The 20,733-nt window shown below is 38.8% G+C and overlaps 1 protein-coding gene across 2 annotated transcripts; it reads right to left on the bottom strand.

Annotated features, from left to right (window-relative positions):
- Nucleotides 1–1,082: 1,082 nt before the first annotated feature.
- lsr (lipolysis stimulated lipoprotein receptor) lies at nucleotides 1,083–19,924 on the bottom strand. 2 transcript variants are annotated; one of them, XM_078252322.1, is made up of 11 exons: nucleotides 19,710–19,924; nucleotides 18,002–18,331; nucleotides 15,286–15,405; nucleotides 13,680–13,736; nucleotides 12,334–12,480; nucleotides 9,872–10,069; nucleotides 9,622–9,678; nucleotides 8,486–8,602; nucleotides 7,036–7,330; nucleotides 3,991–4,450; nucleotides 1,083–1,838 (listed from the first exon to the last, which is right to left on the bottom strand). In XM_078252322.1, exons 1-11 carry the CDS (start codon nucleotides 19,747–19,749, stop codon nucleotides 1,803–1,805), a joined length of 1,857 nt encoding a protein of 618 aa, XP_078108448.1. In that variant the 5' UTR covers nucleotides 19,750–19,924; the 3' UTR covers nucleotides 1,083–1,802. The 2 variants fall into 2 exon arrangements, with proteins under 2 accessions (XP_078108448.1, XP_078108449.1); XM_078252323.1 differs by lacking the exon at nucleotides 13,680–13,736.
- Nucleotides 19,925–20,733: the final 809 nt, after the last annotated feature.

Below are 20,733 nucleotides of genomic sequence, written 5' to 3'. Positions count from 1 at the left end.
GATTGGATGGGGGGGCTTTCAGGTTTTAGAAAGCACACATTATTATAAGATAATTCTAATTTCTACAAAATGAGTCTTAATTTTATAGTTTTGGCGAGCATTTCTATCATTATGATACTCACCAAAGTACTTTGGGCTGAGATCTGGGAACACGGCATCATCACGGCAATGAAGTCCAAGGGCAAGACAAACTGACAGTTTAGCCAGACTATTATCTTAACCACTATATTTAGAGGTAAAACTGAAAGCAAGCACACCCCCAATAATTCCTCATTGCACTAGAACAGTGGTTCCCAACCTTTTTTCCTTGGCACCCCCCCTACTTATGTCTAAGAAAAGCTGAGCCCCCCCCCCCCAAAACCGAAGTTGAGGTAACTCTCGAGATAGAGCCTTACTTTCTTTTTTGATACAGAGGAGTTATCAGCACTTTTACGTTTCTCCGCCATGTTTCATTCATAAAATAGTGATGCTGTGGCGGCAGGAAAAACGAGGATAGCAGCTAACAGCTGACCTGATGACAGCAAGGGCCCCAGGTTAAGAGGTCCTGGAGGTTTGGCCTACTAAGTAGCCTGCCTACAATTTTAAGCGAGAACAAAAATATATAGTTTTTATACCGACTTTTGTATACATTTTATATTCTAGTGTATTATCATAATTTGTTTAACATGTGCAAATATTTTTTTTGACCTCAAACCAGATAAAGACTTGCACCCCCCCTGTGATCTTTGCCGCCCCCCTGAGGGGTCCCCGGACCCCAGGTGGGGAACCAATGCACTAGAAAACTGTTTATGCTGAGATTGTGTCAGAGAGGTAGTCTATATTTGCTCTGTTGCCACAAGAAATTCCGCCGGATTTCACTCTTCTCTTAACTTACTCAGTGTCCAAGTAATGAATCAGTAAAGAAAGTTGTTTTTAGTCTTAAACATTGTGCCGTTCCACATCCAGCAGCAATGAATGTACAACTTTGTCCGAATAATGTGTCCCAAGATCCAGAGAATCACATCTACTGTGTCATTAAACTACAGACTAGCACAATGGTGTCATCTAGTGGCAAAACTCTGCAAGTCAAATAAATAAATAAATGGCCTGGCAATAGAGACATTTATTGTAAAATTAGGTTTCATCACATCACAATAAACATTTGCAGTTTCAAAGTGTATTACTGGTCAGCTGTACAACATACTGCAAGTTAAAACTGAAATCTTGTGTAAAAAAAAGAAAAAGAAAACATAACATGAAATGCGAGTACTTAAAGACAAATTCTAACCAGGTTTCTAAATACATTGAGCAAACTCAAACACAACTAAAAGCAAAAAGCAGAGATAAAATAAATTCCTTTAAATGTACATAGTTTTTCTCATAAAAACTAATTTTCACAAGTAAAAAGCCAGAAGAATCTATAGACCCCTGCAAATCTACATCAGTACTTGTATCAGCTAACTGAAACTACAAAAAGTTGAAACCAATCGGAACACGTTTACTCGTCAAGATGTAAAACACCTTTACAGAGAATTATTTATCAACTTGACTTTCACGTCTACAAGTAAAATTCTGTACACTCTTAAGGCACTTGTGGCAGCCACAATGTTTTATACATGAAAAGGCACGTAACATTTCATCTGTGCACCTCTTCCCAGTTTAGAAAAGTATACATTCAGCATCAATTTGTGATAAGTTTACTGTAAATTATGAAATATAAAAATCAGCGCAGTGAATCAGCAGTGTGACTAATATTTACAGATTTAGAAATCAACTGGTCCAGAGCTGCAGTATTGGACAGGTTGCTCACGTCATGACTGGTTTCACACCACCAGGCTCTCTCGACTCACTGCTCCGTTCTGCAAGGCAAGAAAAGTCGTGTCAACTTGACATATATTATAAACTGGGGGAAAAACATAAGTCCTAATTTAATCACATGTTAGGTGCCTGAATAAGACTTCAAGAATAAGGCTGGTGATATTTTTATATATCATATGTATAAAACATATAGGTTTCTTATTGTCAACAAATTCAGTGAAAAGACCAAAAATGAAATCCCTCAATCTTTTGAGAAGGGTGACAAATACATAATTTCAAGAATTTCAATTTCCTAAAATAAAACAGCTGTAGTTTTTGACAAACATTACTCAAACATGAGTAAAAAGTGCACTGGTGGGCACCGTTTTCAACCACGGATCAATACACCTTTGGTGCGCCCTTGATTATTTACAGCAGCAGGTCGATGGATGTGATTCACAAATTGACTCTAAATAAACTACAGTGCCCAATGTTAATGATAATGAAGGATCATGCCAGCCAGTGCAACGGTGTGGCTCATTGATGTGTTTGCTTTATAGCACAGCGGAATAATCTTTATAATGCTTTAGCTGCACAGGTAATACTTGTTAGTAAAAATCAATTCAAATATAGAAACACACTTATCCTTTAATCTCACGGCTAAAGAAATAACGTGGCTTCCTCATGGTCTGTCCCATCACAGAAGTCCTAACTTTGATCATAATAATCATAACATTTTCAATTTTTCATAAACATGTCCGTGTCATAGAGTTGACACTCCTACCTAAAGAATAGGTTCATCATTTTTTAAGTCTGTCTTGAAACAATAGTCAGGTGCCCATATGAACAGATTTTGCTTGTTGTAATAACTCCTCCGGTTCATACTTCATTAGGAGACATACATCATTAGGAGAGCTCTTTCTCATGCTCATGCTCTAATGAAAGCGGTGGGGGGGAAATCCACAGCACTCTCTCCATGCAAAAATGTATTCTAAAACTTTTCTGAAGCTAATATTAGGGTTCAGCTCTAAATGTTATTCATATCAAGTAGATATCTTTCAAAGTTAATTTTGTTACCATCTGTCTACTGCAGCTCAACAGGGAAACACAGAGAGGGAATTTCATACTAATATTACTTTAGAAGACATCCACTGAATTTGACCAATTCAGACTTTTCAAATCACTTTAATTGAAACTGCATTATCATCCTTTAGTCCAGTATGAACAGGAGCAGTGTTAAGTGTTTAGTAACGCGTTACAGTAACGTAACTACTTTTTTCGGGTAAAAAGTAGTGTAACGCGGAACTACTGAAAATGTGGTAACGAAACCTAGTTCCTTTTTGAATTCGGCGCAACGTTACTTTTACCAGGAACAGATTTGACAGCGACACTGCCTTCTCACAAGTTCCACACGGTACGTGACAGAGGCTGGTAGCAGAGCAATCATGGCAAGCGAGGAGCGGTTTAAGCTTTGTGGCTTTTTGCTAGACGCCGCTCTGAGTCAGGCAGACACAAAGCGGACAACCTCACAGATGGATGCGGTGGAGATGGGCTCATACATACACGCAGCGGACCGCTGTGGACTTGTGTCGGTTGCACGGACACGCTGCGGACAAGAGGCTGCATGTGTCTAAGACAATGCACGGACCATCGTGGCTGCGCGACCGGTACAAGTCGATACAGACATTACATAGTATACACTAACACCGTGTAACGCCGATGACCTGATGTGCATTCAACCCGCGCTGGACTCGTTCATAATGAATCAGCCGTCACTCTGTGAGTAGAGAATCCAGTCTACAGTGAAGTTCAGACACTTCACTGATAAACCATAGATTGGCTTTATGGTCAAAGATAGTTTTTGTATAATTAACTTCAGTCTCTGCCAGAGATTCCTACTTTTAAAAGTCACATAAAAGTAACAAGTAACGTAAAAAGTTACTTTCCGTTTTTTTAACTTTCCATAGGGGGTAACTAAGTAAAGTAACGGATTACTTTTTTAAGAAGTAACGAGTAATGAGCAAACACTACTTTTTAAAAGTAACTTCCCCAACACTGAACAGGAGGAATGAATACAGCGAGCCAAACAAACTTGTTTCATTGTTAATATGACTGTTGTTATACGACAGACCTGATCTTGAACATTTCTTTAAAGTCACTCTGAAACATCTCAGTGTGTGTTGGTATGGTGTATAGCGGTTTGCTGAGACTCACCTTGCGGAGGTTGCTTTTCTTTGAAGATGACACACTTTCATCTTCACTGTATGGTGGAAGTGGAGGAGGTGGGTAGTCCTCACGGCGACCAGGATGTCCAGAGGGTGGGATCTGAGGAAGCGGTGGGGGCCCACGTGGCACCCTCCCACGATCCGAGCGGTCGCTCTCGCTGTCCAGGTGCTCGCGGCTGCGCGACCTCTGCTGCTCGCCCATCTTCTTCTTCTCCAAGGCTTCTCGCAGGAAGCTGTCATCATAATCGTCTCGCCTGCCCCTGGCATCGGCGCCCGGCCGGCGATCCCTCTCCAGGTCCATCAGATCGTCACGGCTGCGGCTGCGTCTCCCTGGGAGACCCCCTCCGTCTCCTCTCCGACGATCATCGGGGGAGTAATCGCGACGCCTGCGGTCGTCAAAGTCACGATTGTTGCCGCTGCGGGCGCTACTGCTCCACCCATCATCTGAGCTAAAGAGACAGAAAAGCAGCACACATTGAGAGGAAGCAGGGACATACTGGGGCTGTTACTCCATCACGTCAATAGATTAGCTGCTCAATAGAGCACTTTAAACCTCACGGTTGTGTCCTCAGTTCCAGTTTAAACCACGGCTGAGGACCCGGTTGCTATGTCTTGTAGAAGTCACCTTACTGGACTGCATCTGAAGTTTCAGCTACATTGTCAAATGTGTGCAGGCCACTAAAGTCAGTGCAACTCTATACAGGGTGAGATTTATAGTTTTCAGATCATTTCGATATTGGTTTCTTATCCAGCAATACACAAGATAATTGACAAATTACAACCTTTGACAATCAGCAGATCCTCTATAGAAATTTGGTCAGCAGTTTTAAATATCTGGGCCAATATACATGGCCACCGTAACTTCGCGGACAACACAGATTATGCTTTAAAAAAGGCCACAGAAAAGTTTAAAGAAGTTGAATAATTTTGAAGTAAGGGAGCATACAAATGCAAATACAGAAAATATATCACACCCAAAACAAAGTAGTCCCAGGAGTAGACTGGCAATTTAGATTTAACTTGGCTGAACCTGTAATCTTTTTTACAGTGACGTCTAATAGGCAGACGTTAAACCACCGAAACTACAAGTATGTATTTGTTACATTTTAGTTTGGAGAGCCCCACCCAGGCCACTGACTGGCTGGTTCTAAGATTGGTGGCTTTGAAATCCCCCTCTAAGTTATTCTATTTTTTTACACTTTCCTTAGTGAAGGTTACACTTTCACATTTTTGGTGACTCCCAATGAACAATGAAAGAATGGGTTCAAACTATAAACAGAATTTAAGCCTTATTTTCACGTAAAAAATATCAAAAAAATAAAATAAAAATAAGGATAAGCAGAAGTGTCAGCTTTGGTATCAGCTTATTCTCTAAAGATGCATCATCCTATACTAATTACTAACAATATATAAATATTGCTCTTTATTGCCATATTTCTTTCTCTTTAAATTCAACTTACAGTAAACAATTAGTTGTTTTTTTTAACCTTTTTAATAATCTGTTAAATCCATAACTATACAGCTTGTATAACGTTGGGAAAAAAGTCACAGACATACTACCACATCATGCTTCTGTTAACAAGCATGTTGTTTTGTTGACATAACGTGGCTATATACATAATAAATAGCTGAAGGGGAAAAACAGAAGTAAAATCATTGTGAAACGTTTCATAATCATCTATATCTATCTATATATATATATATAGTAATTTGTTATATATAGTAAAATGTAAAAAAATAAATAAATCACTGTTAAAAAAAAAACAGAAGAGGAACAAAGTTCAATCAAATCTGCTAGTCAAGTACTTAATGTGCTGTTGTTATTGCACTGATGCATGTCTCAGCTATAGGGAAATAACCTGTGTCTTGTCTGATACATTGTGAGATCCGGCAAACCCCGTACCCAAAGTGCACAGACTCATACAAAGACATAAGTTTTGCTGTTCTGGGGAAACTGAGAAGAGATGAGACAGAATTTGAATTCCTGTGGCCAGGATCGCAATATACATTGCGAAAACAATATACACCTACTCTAAATATATTATATATACACATTCATAGCATAAATAAGATAAGCTAAACCTTTATTATCCCCGTAGGGAGATTCAGGTGTCTAAGCAGCAACTGCAGTGTGAATGTAACACAAGAGAAGTACAGGTAAGAGTAAGAGATAAGGACATAAATAAGAATAAAAATAAAAACATCACAATAGAGTAAGCCTGCTTTCTGGTGAAACTGTATGATAAAGCACTCTAAAGTTGTTGCATCTTAAGGACTCACCTGCTGTACACTTAATCGCTCATTATGTTCTAAATGGCAGCGGCCAGCCAATAGAGGCCACCATTAACATACATACATCTAACAAAGCAAAATTCAGAGTCAGCAAGTTTAATACATTATGTTTAAATAATGTTTGAAATGAGCAAATGAATCATTTTAATTTATATGCATTTTGTTAATAATAAGAAATTAACCGCAAAAAAGAATCTATTTTGTATTCTCTCTCCTAATAGAGGCCATCCCCGCCATGCAAAACACACAAATTCCACTAGCTTCCTCCTGATCCCACATTAAGGCTGCACCCTAACCCCTGCAAAAAAAACAAAAAACATAATAGGATTCATGAATGATTAGCTGAGAAGCCAATCAAGAGCCCACACAAAGAAATCTGTCCCCGTTTGTATTTCTCTCAATAATTGCAGTATTTCTTAAGAGTTAAATACAGTGGATACAAGTTCTCTCAAGTGTGAATTAAGTATTACATTTGGTCTAATATCAGCCATTGCTAGCTTAACTGGTGCAGATGATCATATATGGCAACAACATAACCAAAAAGGAGCATGCAAAACTTAAAATGTTTTGTTTTTAAGGATCATAGTGCTCGTAGTAGTGTTGGGTCGAAGCTTAGTGCACCAAGCTAGACAACAACAATCATGTTACTGTTTAAGGCACTGAGCCTGTAGCTCTCTCAGGTAACTAATGCCACTGCTAAATGGGTAGATTTTGGTGTAACAGTCAGAGAAATAAGACTCACCCTCTCCTGCCTCTGGGCTCATCTGGGAAGCGTTGTGGTGGGTCATCTCGGCCGTAGCGCCGTCCAATGTCATCAAGGTTGTCCATGGAGCGGGCACGTACACGATTCTCCATGTTCCCACCACCATGGCGCGGGTAGTCATCACGGCGGTGGCCTTGCTGGGAAACACTGCTGATGGTGCTCATGGCTTCATCCCGGTCATAGACGGTGGGCAGATGTGGCGGCTGGGAGCGCCCCCCACGGCCTCGAGCCTCCACGCTATCGTGCAGGGAACTGACTTCAGTCATATTATCTACTGTGGAGGGAAAAACAGAGATGGTAAGTAGAACAGAGGAAATAAAATGATGTGTGGGTAAAGGATAGGCAAACTAAAGCCAACTTTTGGACACAAGGAAGGGCAGAGAATTCAGCTTCGTAACAGAAAGCCAAAATAAGCTAAATTTAAGTGGTTAGCCAATAATATAATTTAAGTTCAGCGTAACACACCGCTGACTTGTTCTAAAAGTTGGTGACTGTGCCATTGACTGTGGCCGTTTACAGTCAGGAACGTTATTAGCAGCAGCACACAAATATGCAAAAGATTATAAAAAATATTACAATGTGAAATAGTGTTATGCGCTTTCACTTCACGCACGAGCAGATCAGTTTCTTCTCCTTAAAATCTCTCCTTCCTGCTTAGCAAATCCGCCATCATAATAGCATTGTGCCAAGGTACAAACAGAAATGGGAGATGACACTCTGATTGGTTTATTGCAGGTTACGCCCAAAACACACCTATGATTAATTAAGACAACTAAGTACAACCCTTTTGAACCATGCGCCTAGCGCACGGATCCTTTTTTACGCCGTTTATCTGGCAAAAGTGGATTCGTACACGCCCTATACGCACCTGCGCCAGGCACTTCACGCCATGCGCTTAGATCGTTAAAATAGGGCCCCTTAAAGTCTGTGCCCGGTTTATTCATTCAGAGGCTGTAATGTCGGTTGATTTAGCAGCACTGTATTCAAACAATTAAAGTAGCAAAAATATTCATTATGTTGTTATGTTGTGAGACTTTGACAACCCTTGACCTAGAGGAAGAGCTGGGCCGAGAGTAGAGCTGGGGTGATTTCCAGTATTCAACGTCTTGAGTTTCACTCTCTTTCTTGAAGTCACCCCCTTAACGCTTTAGTGCGTAACTTTTTGATATTAATAAAAGTCCGTTATATTCAAGCCATTGCCAAATTAGTTGCTACAAAGCTAATCCACACAACTCTCTCTGTATTTCTCAGTATGGCTGTGTTCAGAAGATTGAGTCGTCCATTTGGAGGGAATGTAAACTAGACACACGCAGTAGTTAAAATGGCTGTCTCTTAATAGCTTTTAATAGAAGTTGATTCATTTTCTCATTTCTTCAGTCTGAGGCGCAGTAACTGAGACCAGAATAGCAGGAAGTGATCAGTCACTCACAGCGGTTGTAGTTGCCAGGTCTGGATGGGTCCATGTTGGCCAGCTCCCTCTCCATGTAGTAAATGGCACGTGTGGCGTTCCCATCGGGGTCCACCTGGATGCGATACCCACTGCGAGCTGAAGGGAAGAAGAGAGGAAGTCAGATTTCAGCATCATGCAAATATACTGACTCACTGTGCTTGAACATGACAGTCAGTCCAAGGCAAACCCTGCACACTGGAGTCAGAGCCCCCTTTTTAGTATTAGTATTGGGCCTGGTCAAGATCTGAGTCATTTTACATTGGGTATCTATGGATTCCGATTGTAACTAGGGCTGCACAATTAATCGCAATTGTATCGAAATCACAATATGGACTAGTCCAATATCCAAATCGCAGGGGGGCGCAATATTTGTTAATGGCAAAATATGTGTTAAACCATTCTGAATGAAGTATTGTAGTGCTGCAGAGACGTCTCGGCCTACAAATCGTATCCTACAGACTAAAGAAAAAAAAAAATCTTTGTTTGGTACAGATCCTCGAAAAAAAACACACTATAATCATTTTAATTTCTTTCAATGTTAATAATTGTCAATGAAAAATGAGAATAATGACACAAAAACGATCATTGCCTCCAATATCGTGAATCATATCACAATCGCAGTCAAAATAATCGCAATTAGATATTTTCCTCATGTCGTGCAGCCCTAACTTTAAGTCTGACTGATTGATCTGAATGATGGCACGATAGAGCTGGCAGTGGCAAAGTAGAGCGTGCTGCCAACATTAGCAGGCAGGGGAAGACAAAACACAGCAGATTACAGTAAACAAAGCATTAAATGAAGGATAAAATATAATAATCATTTAAATCACACCCAAAATTAATATGAGTAGACAAACTAGTGTAATTCAAAAGAGTCCTGCACAAACTTTCCATCAATAGGTCACAAAAGATAAAATATCAAATGCTTTTTTCTTCTTTCTTTCCAACAATCGGGTGCAACTTACTTCAAGAATTCTACTGGTGAGAAACCACAGTCAAATGTACTTTTTGAAGTGTGAAAACATCTCGACATTGGCAGGTTTAGTGGGGGCAAGGCTAGAACACAAATAGCCACTGAAATTCCTTTGAGTGTTTCTTCTTCTCATTTTACTCACTGTGGTCCCCTCCCCCGTCTTGTTCACGCAGAAGAGGCACCTGGGAGCCCTGTCCAACTGCACAGACAACACAGCAAATTTAAACAACAAAGCAAATTCAACAAAGCTCAACATTAAAACAAATTAGGGAGGGGATTATATGTAATTATAACATTTATATTTATCTGGCCACACAAGTTGAACACTAAAGAACTGCTACAGAAATGATTAATCAGTTGACATTTAATCAGGACTGGAAAACAACTCTCACCAGAGCTAGCGCCATCATAATCCCGACCGTAGCCGTTCTGGAGAGGTAGGGGTCCAGCTCCGTTTGGTAGAGGAAGCAGAGGCATACCAGGCTGGCCACCGTATGCTGGCTGGGCATACATACTGGGAGCATAGAGGGTGGGAGCATATTGACTCATTGGCATACCACCTTTCTTCACTGCTTTTCCTGCCTCGTACACTGCGACATAATGGACGACAGTTGTCAAAGTGGAAAGAAAACATGACTGTGTGAAACAGCAGAAACATGTCATAAGTCTTAGTTTGCATGGACAGAAACTAACACAGAAACTGCTGAAGGCCAATGGAATTTTAAGGGTAGACTTAAAGACAGTTTAAAATGTTGGCAGAGTTTCCCCGCAGAGGAAAGGGGGGGGGGGGGGCTGACAACCTCATCTCTGCTGCGGGAAATATGCGTAATTGTTTATTTCCTGTTGGGAGTTAGATCTAACTCTCAATAATAAGGCAAATATGCATTGCTTAAATAAATTAGAGATTGTTTCATGGAGTATAATCTTTGGTTTGTGCTGTATCAACCTTGCACACTATAGAGCATGTACAGTGCAGCTAACCACAATAAATATACACACACCACAATTTTGCTAAAACAATCCAAAGTAAGCTGTGAAATGTAGGTACATTCCGAGTGTGTGTTTTACATTTGTTTACTTTGCATATAAAAACCCACAAAGTAGAGTACTACAGTACATGATGTGAATAAGTCCAGAAATATTTAGGAACTCTCTTTTTTAATTTTACATTAGAGCTGGGTATAGTTTGACATTTTTTAATACTTGTGCCAGTACCATATCGCAGTTTTAGTACTGATAGCAAAACAATTATTTCATACTTTAGGAGCCAAATTTTGTGCAGTTGTAAGTGTTTCATTTTTGTTAGATGTAATCAGTTAACCAAAGCTTAATTTGATCGACAGGTGTGGGTGCATATTACCGAAAGACAGACATTTAAAGCCTTTTGAGACTTGATTAGTATTTCAGAAGTTAGAACATGTGTTTTGATTTTTTTTTCTTTCTTGGACACCATTTTCTACAAGACATTTTTTTTTTTCTTAACAAAAGACTTAAAACTTCTCAAATGTTGTGTAAATGTAATGTTGTCCAAGTGCAAGCAGCCATATAAGTACTTTGTTTACATAAAATCCAGTCTAATATTGGTAAAATTATGATTTGAATTGGAAACAGATCTGAGTTTCTGATAACAGAATCTGACCAGACTTTCGGTGCCAATGTTGTTACTTGACAGTATGTGATACACGTGCCACAGACACATTTTAGGGCATGGGCACCGAATGTCGATACTTTAATGGCACTGAAAGAAACACTCCGATCCTATGATTATCGAAACATTATTTATCTTTCGGTGCCAAATTTCGGTTCCAAAAGCGTCTGAGCGCATAAGCGCAAGCTTATCTGTCCTCTCTGCATATTGGCAGAGAGCAGAGCGCACACATACATATATATATATATATACACACACACACACACACACACACACACACACACACACACACACACACACACACACACAGTCGGCTCTGCAGTTTTGTTGAAGTCACAGCAATGCCGATAAAGTGGTTTCAAGTGTGGTTACGTTGTTGAAAACTTCATGCAGACAGCGTTTGCTGCGATATATTAATGGTGAGGCAAAAGCGGTCGCGGTGCTGTTGACGTTCACTTCCTCTGCGACAAGCAGGCACAACAGTGGTTTCTGTGCCCTGGTGACTGACTGACAGGCTGAGGTTGCAAGGCAACTTTATTTCTACAGCACCTTTCAGCAACAAGGCAATTCAGTTACTTTCCTTTGCACTTAAGTTAGTCCTCCATTAGTTCAACGTTGACAACAGGGCAGTCAACAAGTTTATTGTTAAAGGTTTGTGTCATTATGCAGTTTGCACTAAAAAGTCTTTGTAGTTTACATTCCTTTGCATTTTAGTTAGTTCAAGATTAGCCCGTACACAATGTAATTTGTATATTTAATTATTATTTATAATATGTTATGTTGTGACAAAAAGGTTTCTCTTTTGTTCATTTTGGTCAAGTTCGGATTGATACCAATCCTGAGTATCTGACTGGCGCACACCTATCCAAAAGCACAACCAGTTTTATTAATGTTACTCTGAGTGAGCAGTGTTACCAGATTTTTTAAATTTTGATAACACAATGATTCACAATTAAGGTGGAAAATAAGTTTTGTGTTTAATGTATTTTTGTTGATGTTGAAATGGATTTTAAAACATTTGGTATTGAAAAAAAGTATCGGCATCAAAACTGAAGTATCGAAATTGGCACCAGATCGAAATATGTTGAACGATGCCCAGCCCTACATTTTAGTCCAAAAATGTAGGTTCAATAGCCAGCTCTAGGTTACATGCAGTAAAAGAAAGACAACAAGTACAATTTCATTGGCTTTCCATTTGGTACTCACATGCTCGTGGGCAGCAGCAACGGTCAGGGCAGCAGGGGCACCTGATATAGCAACAACAGGTGTGTGGACAGCACTGGCACCAGCAGATCCCGATCAGGAGCAGCAGCAACAGGAAGCCCATAACCACCAAAACAACCAGGAGCCAGTCTGTGTGGGCCAATTAGGGGTGCATTAATTACATTTTTCTCAAAGATTTATATTATTAATCAACAACACATGCTTTTCCTCCTTTAACAGGGAACATACAGTAAGCCCAGCAAATCATTTATGCAAGAGGAAGATTTACACATCGCACTTAAAAGAGGACATATCATAAAAAACTCACTTTTTCAGTGCTTGTGCACATACATTTGGGTATCTGGGGTCCCTAACACCACACAAACTGTGAAATAGCACAACCCAGTCAGTTTTATGTGGGCTGCCAAATCAGAAATTATGAGATTCAACAAGCCATTCAGAATCGGCTTCCCATCCTATGTCACATGCAGGATCATTAGAATATTTAACAGAAAAACTCCAGGTAGTGACATGTAAATGCATCTGTGGACAACAGTCAAACAGAATGTAGCCGTTGTTTGTGTCAGCCTGAGCATAGGCCGTGCTCTGCTGCTTTAAGTTTATAATTGCAAACAACTCTCAGATTTCACTTCTGCAATTGAGTGTTCAGACAAACAAAGCATGTTGGCAGTGGTTGTTTGGGTATTTTTCAATGTTTTGTCAAACCAGTAAAGCCGGTTCGTCCTTGTACCCGGGGCATTTCACTCTGCATGTCAATTCAGGCAGCACATGCAGCTTAGCCAAGAGACAAAAACAGCAAAGAGAGGGGAGAAAATGTCCCTTTATTTGCCTCTGTACACTGATAAGAAAATGTGTGCTGAGTGCCCTTTTGTTGCAACCAGGCAGCTACAGACTACAGAAAGTCACACATGGGAGCTGAGCCATATTAAAGAAAGAGAAACAGAGGTTGATAAGGAGGGAATGGAGAAAGTAAGTAAGTAAGTGAAGTGCATCATAAGCTGCACTAATAACAGTTGGGTTTGAATGTTCTCATTGATATTGTACATTACATTTGCAACAGGATGTTGTATGCAGGGGTATGTTCTCAAGATGAGTCATACTGTAGTTGCTACTCTGTAATTGTGCACTATGATGAATATGATCTTTGCCAGGAATCTTCTACAGCCTAAATTGTTCAAATTCAAACTCACAGCGTGAGTGACCTCAAGCAATGCAGCTGGCGTGTTGTGTAAGAAATGTTTCCCTTTTCCTTTACAACTAAACCTCCCTCATACACCTCTACTGTGGGACTAAAACATGGCTGAGCTATATCAAGGGTCTCGTACTACCTTCCATAACCAGTAAGTCAATGCCAGGCAGGAGGTCAGTAGTATTTGACTTTCTCTCTGTGAAAGAAAGATAAAGCCACAATTACTTAAAGTAGTATTGGTCTAATTGTACTGCCTACAACGAATTACTCTAAAGACTTACTCAGAACCAGGCTGGTGGCAAGTTAGGCCTGTAACAATTATTAACATAATTGTCTAATTGCAATTGACGTAATTGCGATTTCTTTGTTTGACTGCAATGAACTGCTTACATTAGCTAGAACCTAAGTGGTATGACTTTTGATGGTAGTTGTTGATTTTTCTTAGATATTCTTTGGTCAGACTGATGAGCTAAAGCTATGCAAGAGACATCTGTCATTTGTTGCTATAGCAACTCCAAACATCCTTGGCTGTAGCAGCCTCAAGCCAGAGAAATTGAGCATGCCTATGTTTCTGGCATGAAATCTGCCTGACAAACCCGCTGATTAAATAACCTTTTGTTGCTCACCATCACTACCCCCCACCTTATATATGACTATATATTTGTATTATTATTTAAATTGTTAATTCCTGGCACTTGCAACAAAAATGACAAGGGGGGATAGAGTTTAAAAAAATGTAAGTAAAGAATCAGTGATGACTATTTTGCCACGTAGTTTTGCCAATACGGATGAAAAAAATGTAAATGAAATGAAAATGTTCTTCAAAAAAGCCTTGTTGGGCAAAATGTTACATTATCTGGGTCACATAACAGTGATATAACCAAAAGATGTATGCTGGGATTCGTTCAAAACTTTAATTTGTTGTTAATAAATACATATTTTTTTTTAATTTGACTAAAAGGGACAATTATATTGTTAATTGCAATTATTTCTGAGAAAAATTTGGAATTGTTACAGCTCCAAGTAGCCTTTCTGTTAACTATAAATCTGCCCACACACTATTAGTGCAGGGTTCCTCAATGGTTTTTAAACTCAAAGAGAGATGGAGTAGGGACCCCCTACTACATATATTGTATAAAATTAAGTTGTATATTAAACTGGGCCTACAATAAAGTGTAGGTCAGTCTAAAGCCTTTACACATACCTTTTTAGTGCATAGAATACTAAGCTATTAAAATAATAATTGTCAGCATGATTTTATAAATCATCTTTTAATGTTAAACATACATGTGGCACAGTGAATCCATAAGATTAACTGTATCTGTGGATGGCTATCTTAGTTAATACCTAGGCCAGTAAGCCTATTATCAATGGGGATTTATGTTTGCTACTAATATGTTGGATTTATGTTAAGACATTTTTGAAAACAAATTCAATTATTAACAATAATTTGGAGGCCCCCCTGCAGTGACTCCGAGGACCCCCCTAGGGGTCTTGGACCCCCTGTTGAAGATCTCTGATTTAGTGACTTCTGAAATCAAAGTTTGAATGGAATTTGGAACTCTTTTGAAAATTATTTGAAATCTGTGTAATCGTGTGTGTGTGTGTGTGTGTTGTTGAGGAGGAAAGTGAAGAAAAGGGGAAACATAGCGACAAAAAAGAAGCACATAGCGACAAAAAAGAAGCACATAGCGACAAAAAAGAAGCACATTGCCTAACCACGTACACCTACGAATGCAACTTACCGAGTACAATTAGCTCTGTGTAGTCTTCACCGTTTCCTGAAAGGTCCTGGGAAGAGACCACAGAACAGACGTAGACACCGCTGTCGCCCCATGCCGTCTGCGCAATATTCAGGTCTGCATCTGTGAGAAACAATAGATCCACGGGATTGTTTTTTGTTTTAAAGTGGCTACAGTATTATTATTTACTATTATTCAATATCATATAACAGTGGGATTTGATAATAATCCTTGTTAAGTTGCAGTATTTTGACATCTCGAAGAAGAAACAATGTTCATGTCAGCAAATATTTCTGCCCTTTTTGAGTGTGTTTTCTTCTACATTGACCTCTTTGCCATCCAACTCCATTGTAGCCTCACTATGTTTGTCATCAGTGATGGAAACACTGCTGGGCTCAAGGTTTTTATCTCAGCTTGACATTTTGGTTAATTCCTAAAAATGAAAGTTTCCCACATTTTTAACTTGAAAACTTTGAAAATTGAAACAGTAAGGTCTTTGTTAAAAGATAAGCCAATCATATCAACCATTAATAGATAGAAGAATGGGTGTTTGTCAAAAAACTGGCATGTAGTAGACAAAGATTGTTCAGATTACTGAAAAGCATTGCACCGCGTGTGTGTGTGTGTGTGTGTGTGTGTGTGTGTGTGTGTGTGTGTGTGTGTGTGTGTGTGTGTGTGTGTGTGTGTGTGTGTGTGTGTGTGTGTGTGTGTGTGCGTGCTTGTGTGCTGCAAGGACACGTCCGGAGAGATCAGTTAGAAGCACCGCGAGCGGAAAGTACGCCCCTCCACACTCTACACTGAGCACAGGAGGCTGACTCACAGAAACCTGAACAACAGTACAATTTATTCTGGGCCTAATGAGGCAGATCATATACCAAATCGGCTGATACATTACTTTTTTATTTTTTAAGTCAAAGCATTAATGCAGGTTTTTAACATGTTAAAGTTTTTATACATGCCTATTCATAACTTATCGATTATTCTGTTGCTCATTTTCAAGGCCTGAGCTGTAAACTTCCTATGCCCCAGGCCACCACCAAGGCTTTCTTTTCTCTTTCTGCATCATATCTAAACATACATATACACACATATACATATATATATATACATATATATATATATATATATATATATATATATCATATATATATATATATATATTTATATATATATATATATATACATATATATATATATATATATATATATATATATATATATATATATATATATTATATATATAGTATATATATATATATCATATATATATATGATATATATATATATATATATATAGACACACACACACACACACACACACACACAGGAGACAATAAAGGCTTATCTTATTTAGGGTGACCATGCCTTTGTCAATAAAATCCCCTCAAGGGAGATCAGGCTAGCAACCTTACTGATAACTGTTAAATCTCAGTTAATGCATTAACCTTGCTTACAACTGTACTTTTTGTGTGATATTGCATTAGTGATAATTCCTGCATGTGATCGAGTTTTATTGAGATTATTTTGGTTGTTACCCAGACACAGGTACATTTTGCAGCCCAGTAAAACACTGCACTTTGAAAAGGGCTAAAGAGATAATGTTGATTTTCTGAACAGTATCAGTCACATTCACTGAGAAAAGAAAACCACAAAAACAACAACAGTGATGTTTCACATGCATTCGCAATATAAATTATACTGGGTGGGGGGGGGGCTATCGTTTTACTGTACTTTCTGTCCTCTAAATAAATGATTATCTCATTTGTACGCATCCCAGGAGGGTATAAAGCAGGGGTCCATTACAGAAAAACAACCCGGCAAGAGTGTGGCGCTGACAATAATTTGAGCAGGACAGTTGCTCATGAAAAGGCCCGTCATGAATCCACTGGTTTCAGGATGTTCCTTCTCTTTTTATGTTCCTCTTGAGTATGTTACTCCTGCATTTAACTGCACTTATTTAAAATATCCCTATGAGACAAATAAACCTTTGAATGTTGAATTTTAATTTCTGCAACAGCCTGATTTACATATGGCGTCCATCCTGACAACAACGCTTTCAGTCCCACGTGGACATATTCATACTAATTCAGTTTGAGAAGCTGATCTGCACAGATATGAAAGTGGGAACAAGCCACACAAAGCTCTACGTAATAAGGAACTAGTGTATTACATAATTTACAGAGACAGTTACTGACAGAGCAGAGGTTAAATGATCCACTATCATTGACTAATTGGTGCAAAGAATAGCATTCATCCTGAGTGAGCATTCACTCAGGATGTTTGGTCCAAAGTCTCTGTAAAATATCATATGTTCAACCAGCAATTCAAATAATTTGTGTGTCACAATTTCCTAGAGCCCAAGGTGATCTCCTGAAATGTCTTGTTGAGTCCGACCAACAGTAAAAATTCAGAGATATTTCATTTACTAGAACGTCACAACTGGGAAATGAAAACGATCAAATATTTGGCTTTTTTTGCTTGAAAAATTACTTAAACGATTAATTGATTCATCAAAACAGTTGGCAAATAATGCTCTGTTGATTGACTAATCGACTGTAACTCTTCTGTCATATTAATAATTCATTACTTTTACTAATTTCATAGCAGTATATGTACATACTTATATGTCATTTTACCTATCAAGTCAAAAAGAAAATCATGCCCATTCTTTACTATATACATGAATGTGATTTCAAAGTGTAAGTTTTCATAAACTCACTGTTTAGAATGCTGATCTTGCGACCCTGGTACTCCGAGCCGAGGGTAACAGCACTGCTTTGTTTGGAGGCTACTATGCGCACCGTCCTCTGGCTATCAGCACACTCGATGTTGGGGTTGTAGTTGGGGTTGTTCTGAGACAGAATGGTGCTTGCACTGCTGGGATTCAACGCAGCCTGAATGGGGTCCTGGCAATAGGATTTGTACTTCCACGTGACGACAGGAGACTGACTGGCGGTTGTCTGGTAGTTGCAGGTGAGGGTGACGGGCTGGAAGAGGATGACAACGTACCTCTTGGTGGGGCACTGGACCGAGATGGCCATGGTGGACTCTAGAAAGAAATATTGGAGATTTTAATTGATTAGAGTGGTAGAGGATGATGATTATTATGATCAAAATGTCACTCACATTTTATAACATTGGGTGCATGTTTCTAATTACTCTACAATACCCCTAAGGTGTGGTACAGGTATATGAAAACAGTATTTCCTCACTGCCAGTATCACTGAGTGTGTGGGAGGGATGAGTCATCGCAGACATGCTGTTTTTTTTCTGTGACTTTCCTCTCGCACATTGCTAATCTTAAAAAGTAAAGGCCTAAAGAAACCATAAAACACAGCACCTCAAAATGTGGAGTTAAGTGTGGTTTCTAGGGCACAATCAGCATTAACTTTTACTAAAAACATTAATTATTAAATTAAATTAATTAATTAAATTAAATATTGTGAATTTGTGTTTAGCGCTAATGAGACATTATAGCATAGCATAACTGTTTCTGCCATAAAAAGTATACCAAAGAACATAAATCATAGTCTGTGGGATTGTAAATGACACTAACCAGATGGAACTCCTCATTATTTTATCATAACAAGTTGTTTGATTCTTATTGGAGGTTTTCTGAGGCTTTTGTTGATTCAACTGCCACTTTAAAGGCTGTAGTTTATGGTGATGTTGAACTGTTACACTAGATGAGGCCTCTATCCTAAAACCTGTTACACATCATATTTATTTTATATGACGTACTATCTCCCATTCTCTTTTTTGTTTGCATGCATTATTGTCTGCCATAAAAACATATGCTATCCATAAGAACAAATTACCAGTGATGGAAGGAGAACTTGGATCCTTTACTTATGTAGTAGGAATACCATAGTCTAAAATGACTCCATTATAAGGAAAAGTCCTGAATTCAAAATGTTACTTAAATACAGAATGTACTTAAAAGTATGATTAATAAACTATAAAATAATATAGTCATTATGCAGAATGGCTCATTTCAAAGTGTTATTGAATATCAAATTATTCTGTTTTTATCATTAACAAAGACATGCAATACTGTAGTTGGTCAATGTGGAACCGATTTTAGATACATTGTATACATAGTACTGCATCATATCATGTGTTTTTATGTAAAAGGTAACTTGGATCGGCCGCTTGGGACTAGTGACAAATGAATGTAGTGGAGTAAAAAAGTACAATATTTCCCTCTGAAATGTATAGAAGTACAAAATAAAAAAAGACAATTTAATACAGCTTTGCGGTAAATAATGATTAAATAGAAACATCGACAAACTGTGAAAACACTAAAAATACCACACATGTTTCAAAATGAGAAAGACTCGGGCAGCTATAGAGGAATATTTATCAACGGACTTTTCACGGAAGAGGGCCCACCCTGTTTGGCAAAAATAAAAAACAGGCCAACTTACCTGTTGCCATTAAGGCGGCGATGATTAACGTCCATAACATTTTAATCCCCTTTCCTCGAGGTATCAGTCGACTTATCTTATAAATATTTCCTCAAATACGCGAATAAAACTTCAGTTTATGCATACTATTGGGCGAAACTGTACTTTTCCTCAGCCAGGTAGTTTCAGCTCCATTTTGTGTCTTTGTGCGTTGGAGGCGAGTGGGAGTACCTGAACGCCCCACGTCAGCCTAGCAACCAACAGGTGAGCTTCCAGAGAACGGTAGCGAAACACAGGGGTGTGTAAATAGTTTTGGTTTTTTTTGTCGACGGTGATTAATTTGACCCCAAAGACCGGGGTAATGAGAGCAGGATAAACATTTAAAATACAAAACCATGTCTTTGTCAACATTCTTTTGTTCGCTAAGAAAAAAATGTGACCAATAAATAATGTTTAATCTACCCACTAGTTGGTACGACCCAGACACTGATAACGATTTCAGAGCACAACTGCATGTTAATGTTCAACCCTTTGTGGGAGCTCGTGGGAGTGAATGTGTGTGTGTGTGTGTGTGTGTGTGTGTGTGTGTGTGTGTGTGTGTGTGTGTGTGTGTGTGTGTGTGTGTGTGTGTGTGTGTGTGTGTGCGCGTGCGTGCGTGTGTGGCCCAGTTTCTGTAGGTGTGTGATTTTGAAATTCCACCACAGACTATTGCCCAGTAGTACCGCACTTTACAGTAGGCCTATATATTATTATAATATTCACAGTGGTGGAAAATAACTACTCAAGTAGTGTACAACAACTTTGAGTTAGGCTAATTGTACTTTACTTAGCCTACTTATTCAAATGTTTGTTACTTTGCAGACTATTAATAGGCCTACAAAAATAATCAAAATGTTATTATAGATAGAATCCAGCGGTTAATAGAGTAACTCTTTACCAGCTGCAACATTAAAATGATGCTTACACATTAATGCATCAATGATAGTGATCACATACTATTCAGAAATGGGCCATTCTTGAGTAGCCTACTTTTACATTTGGTATT

The sequence above is a fragment of the Sander vitreus genome, chromosome 6 (genome assembly GCF_031162955.1).
Source record: "Sander vitreus isolate 19-12246 chromosome 6, sanVit1, whole genome shotgun sequence".
Taxonomy (NCBI): Eukaryota; Metazoa; Chordata; class Actinopteri; order Perciformes; family Percidae; genus Sander; species Sander vitreus.
This window is presented reverse-complemented; position numbering and strand designations above follow the sequence as displayed.

What these genes read in the sequence shown, in the direction of transcription:
- lsr (XM_078252322.1), bottom strand. Translation starts at nt 19,749, where the DNA reads ATGTTATGGACGTTAATCATCGCCGCCTTAATGGCAACAG. An exon ending in CGCCGCCTTAATGGCAACAG is followed by an intron (nt 18,332 to 19,709) that starts GTAAGTTGGCCT and finishes ATTTCTTTCTAG; the next exon opens with AGTCCACCATGGCCATCTCG. An exon ending in CAAGATCAGCATTCTAAACA is followed by an intron (nt 15,406 to 18,001) that starts GTGAGTTTATGA and finishes TGTTTCTCACAG; the next exon opens with ATGCAGACCTGAATATTGCG.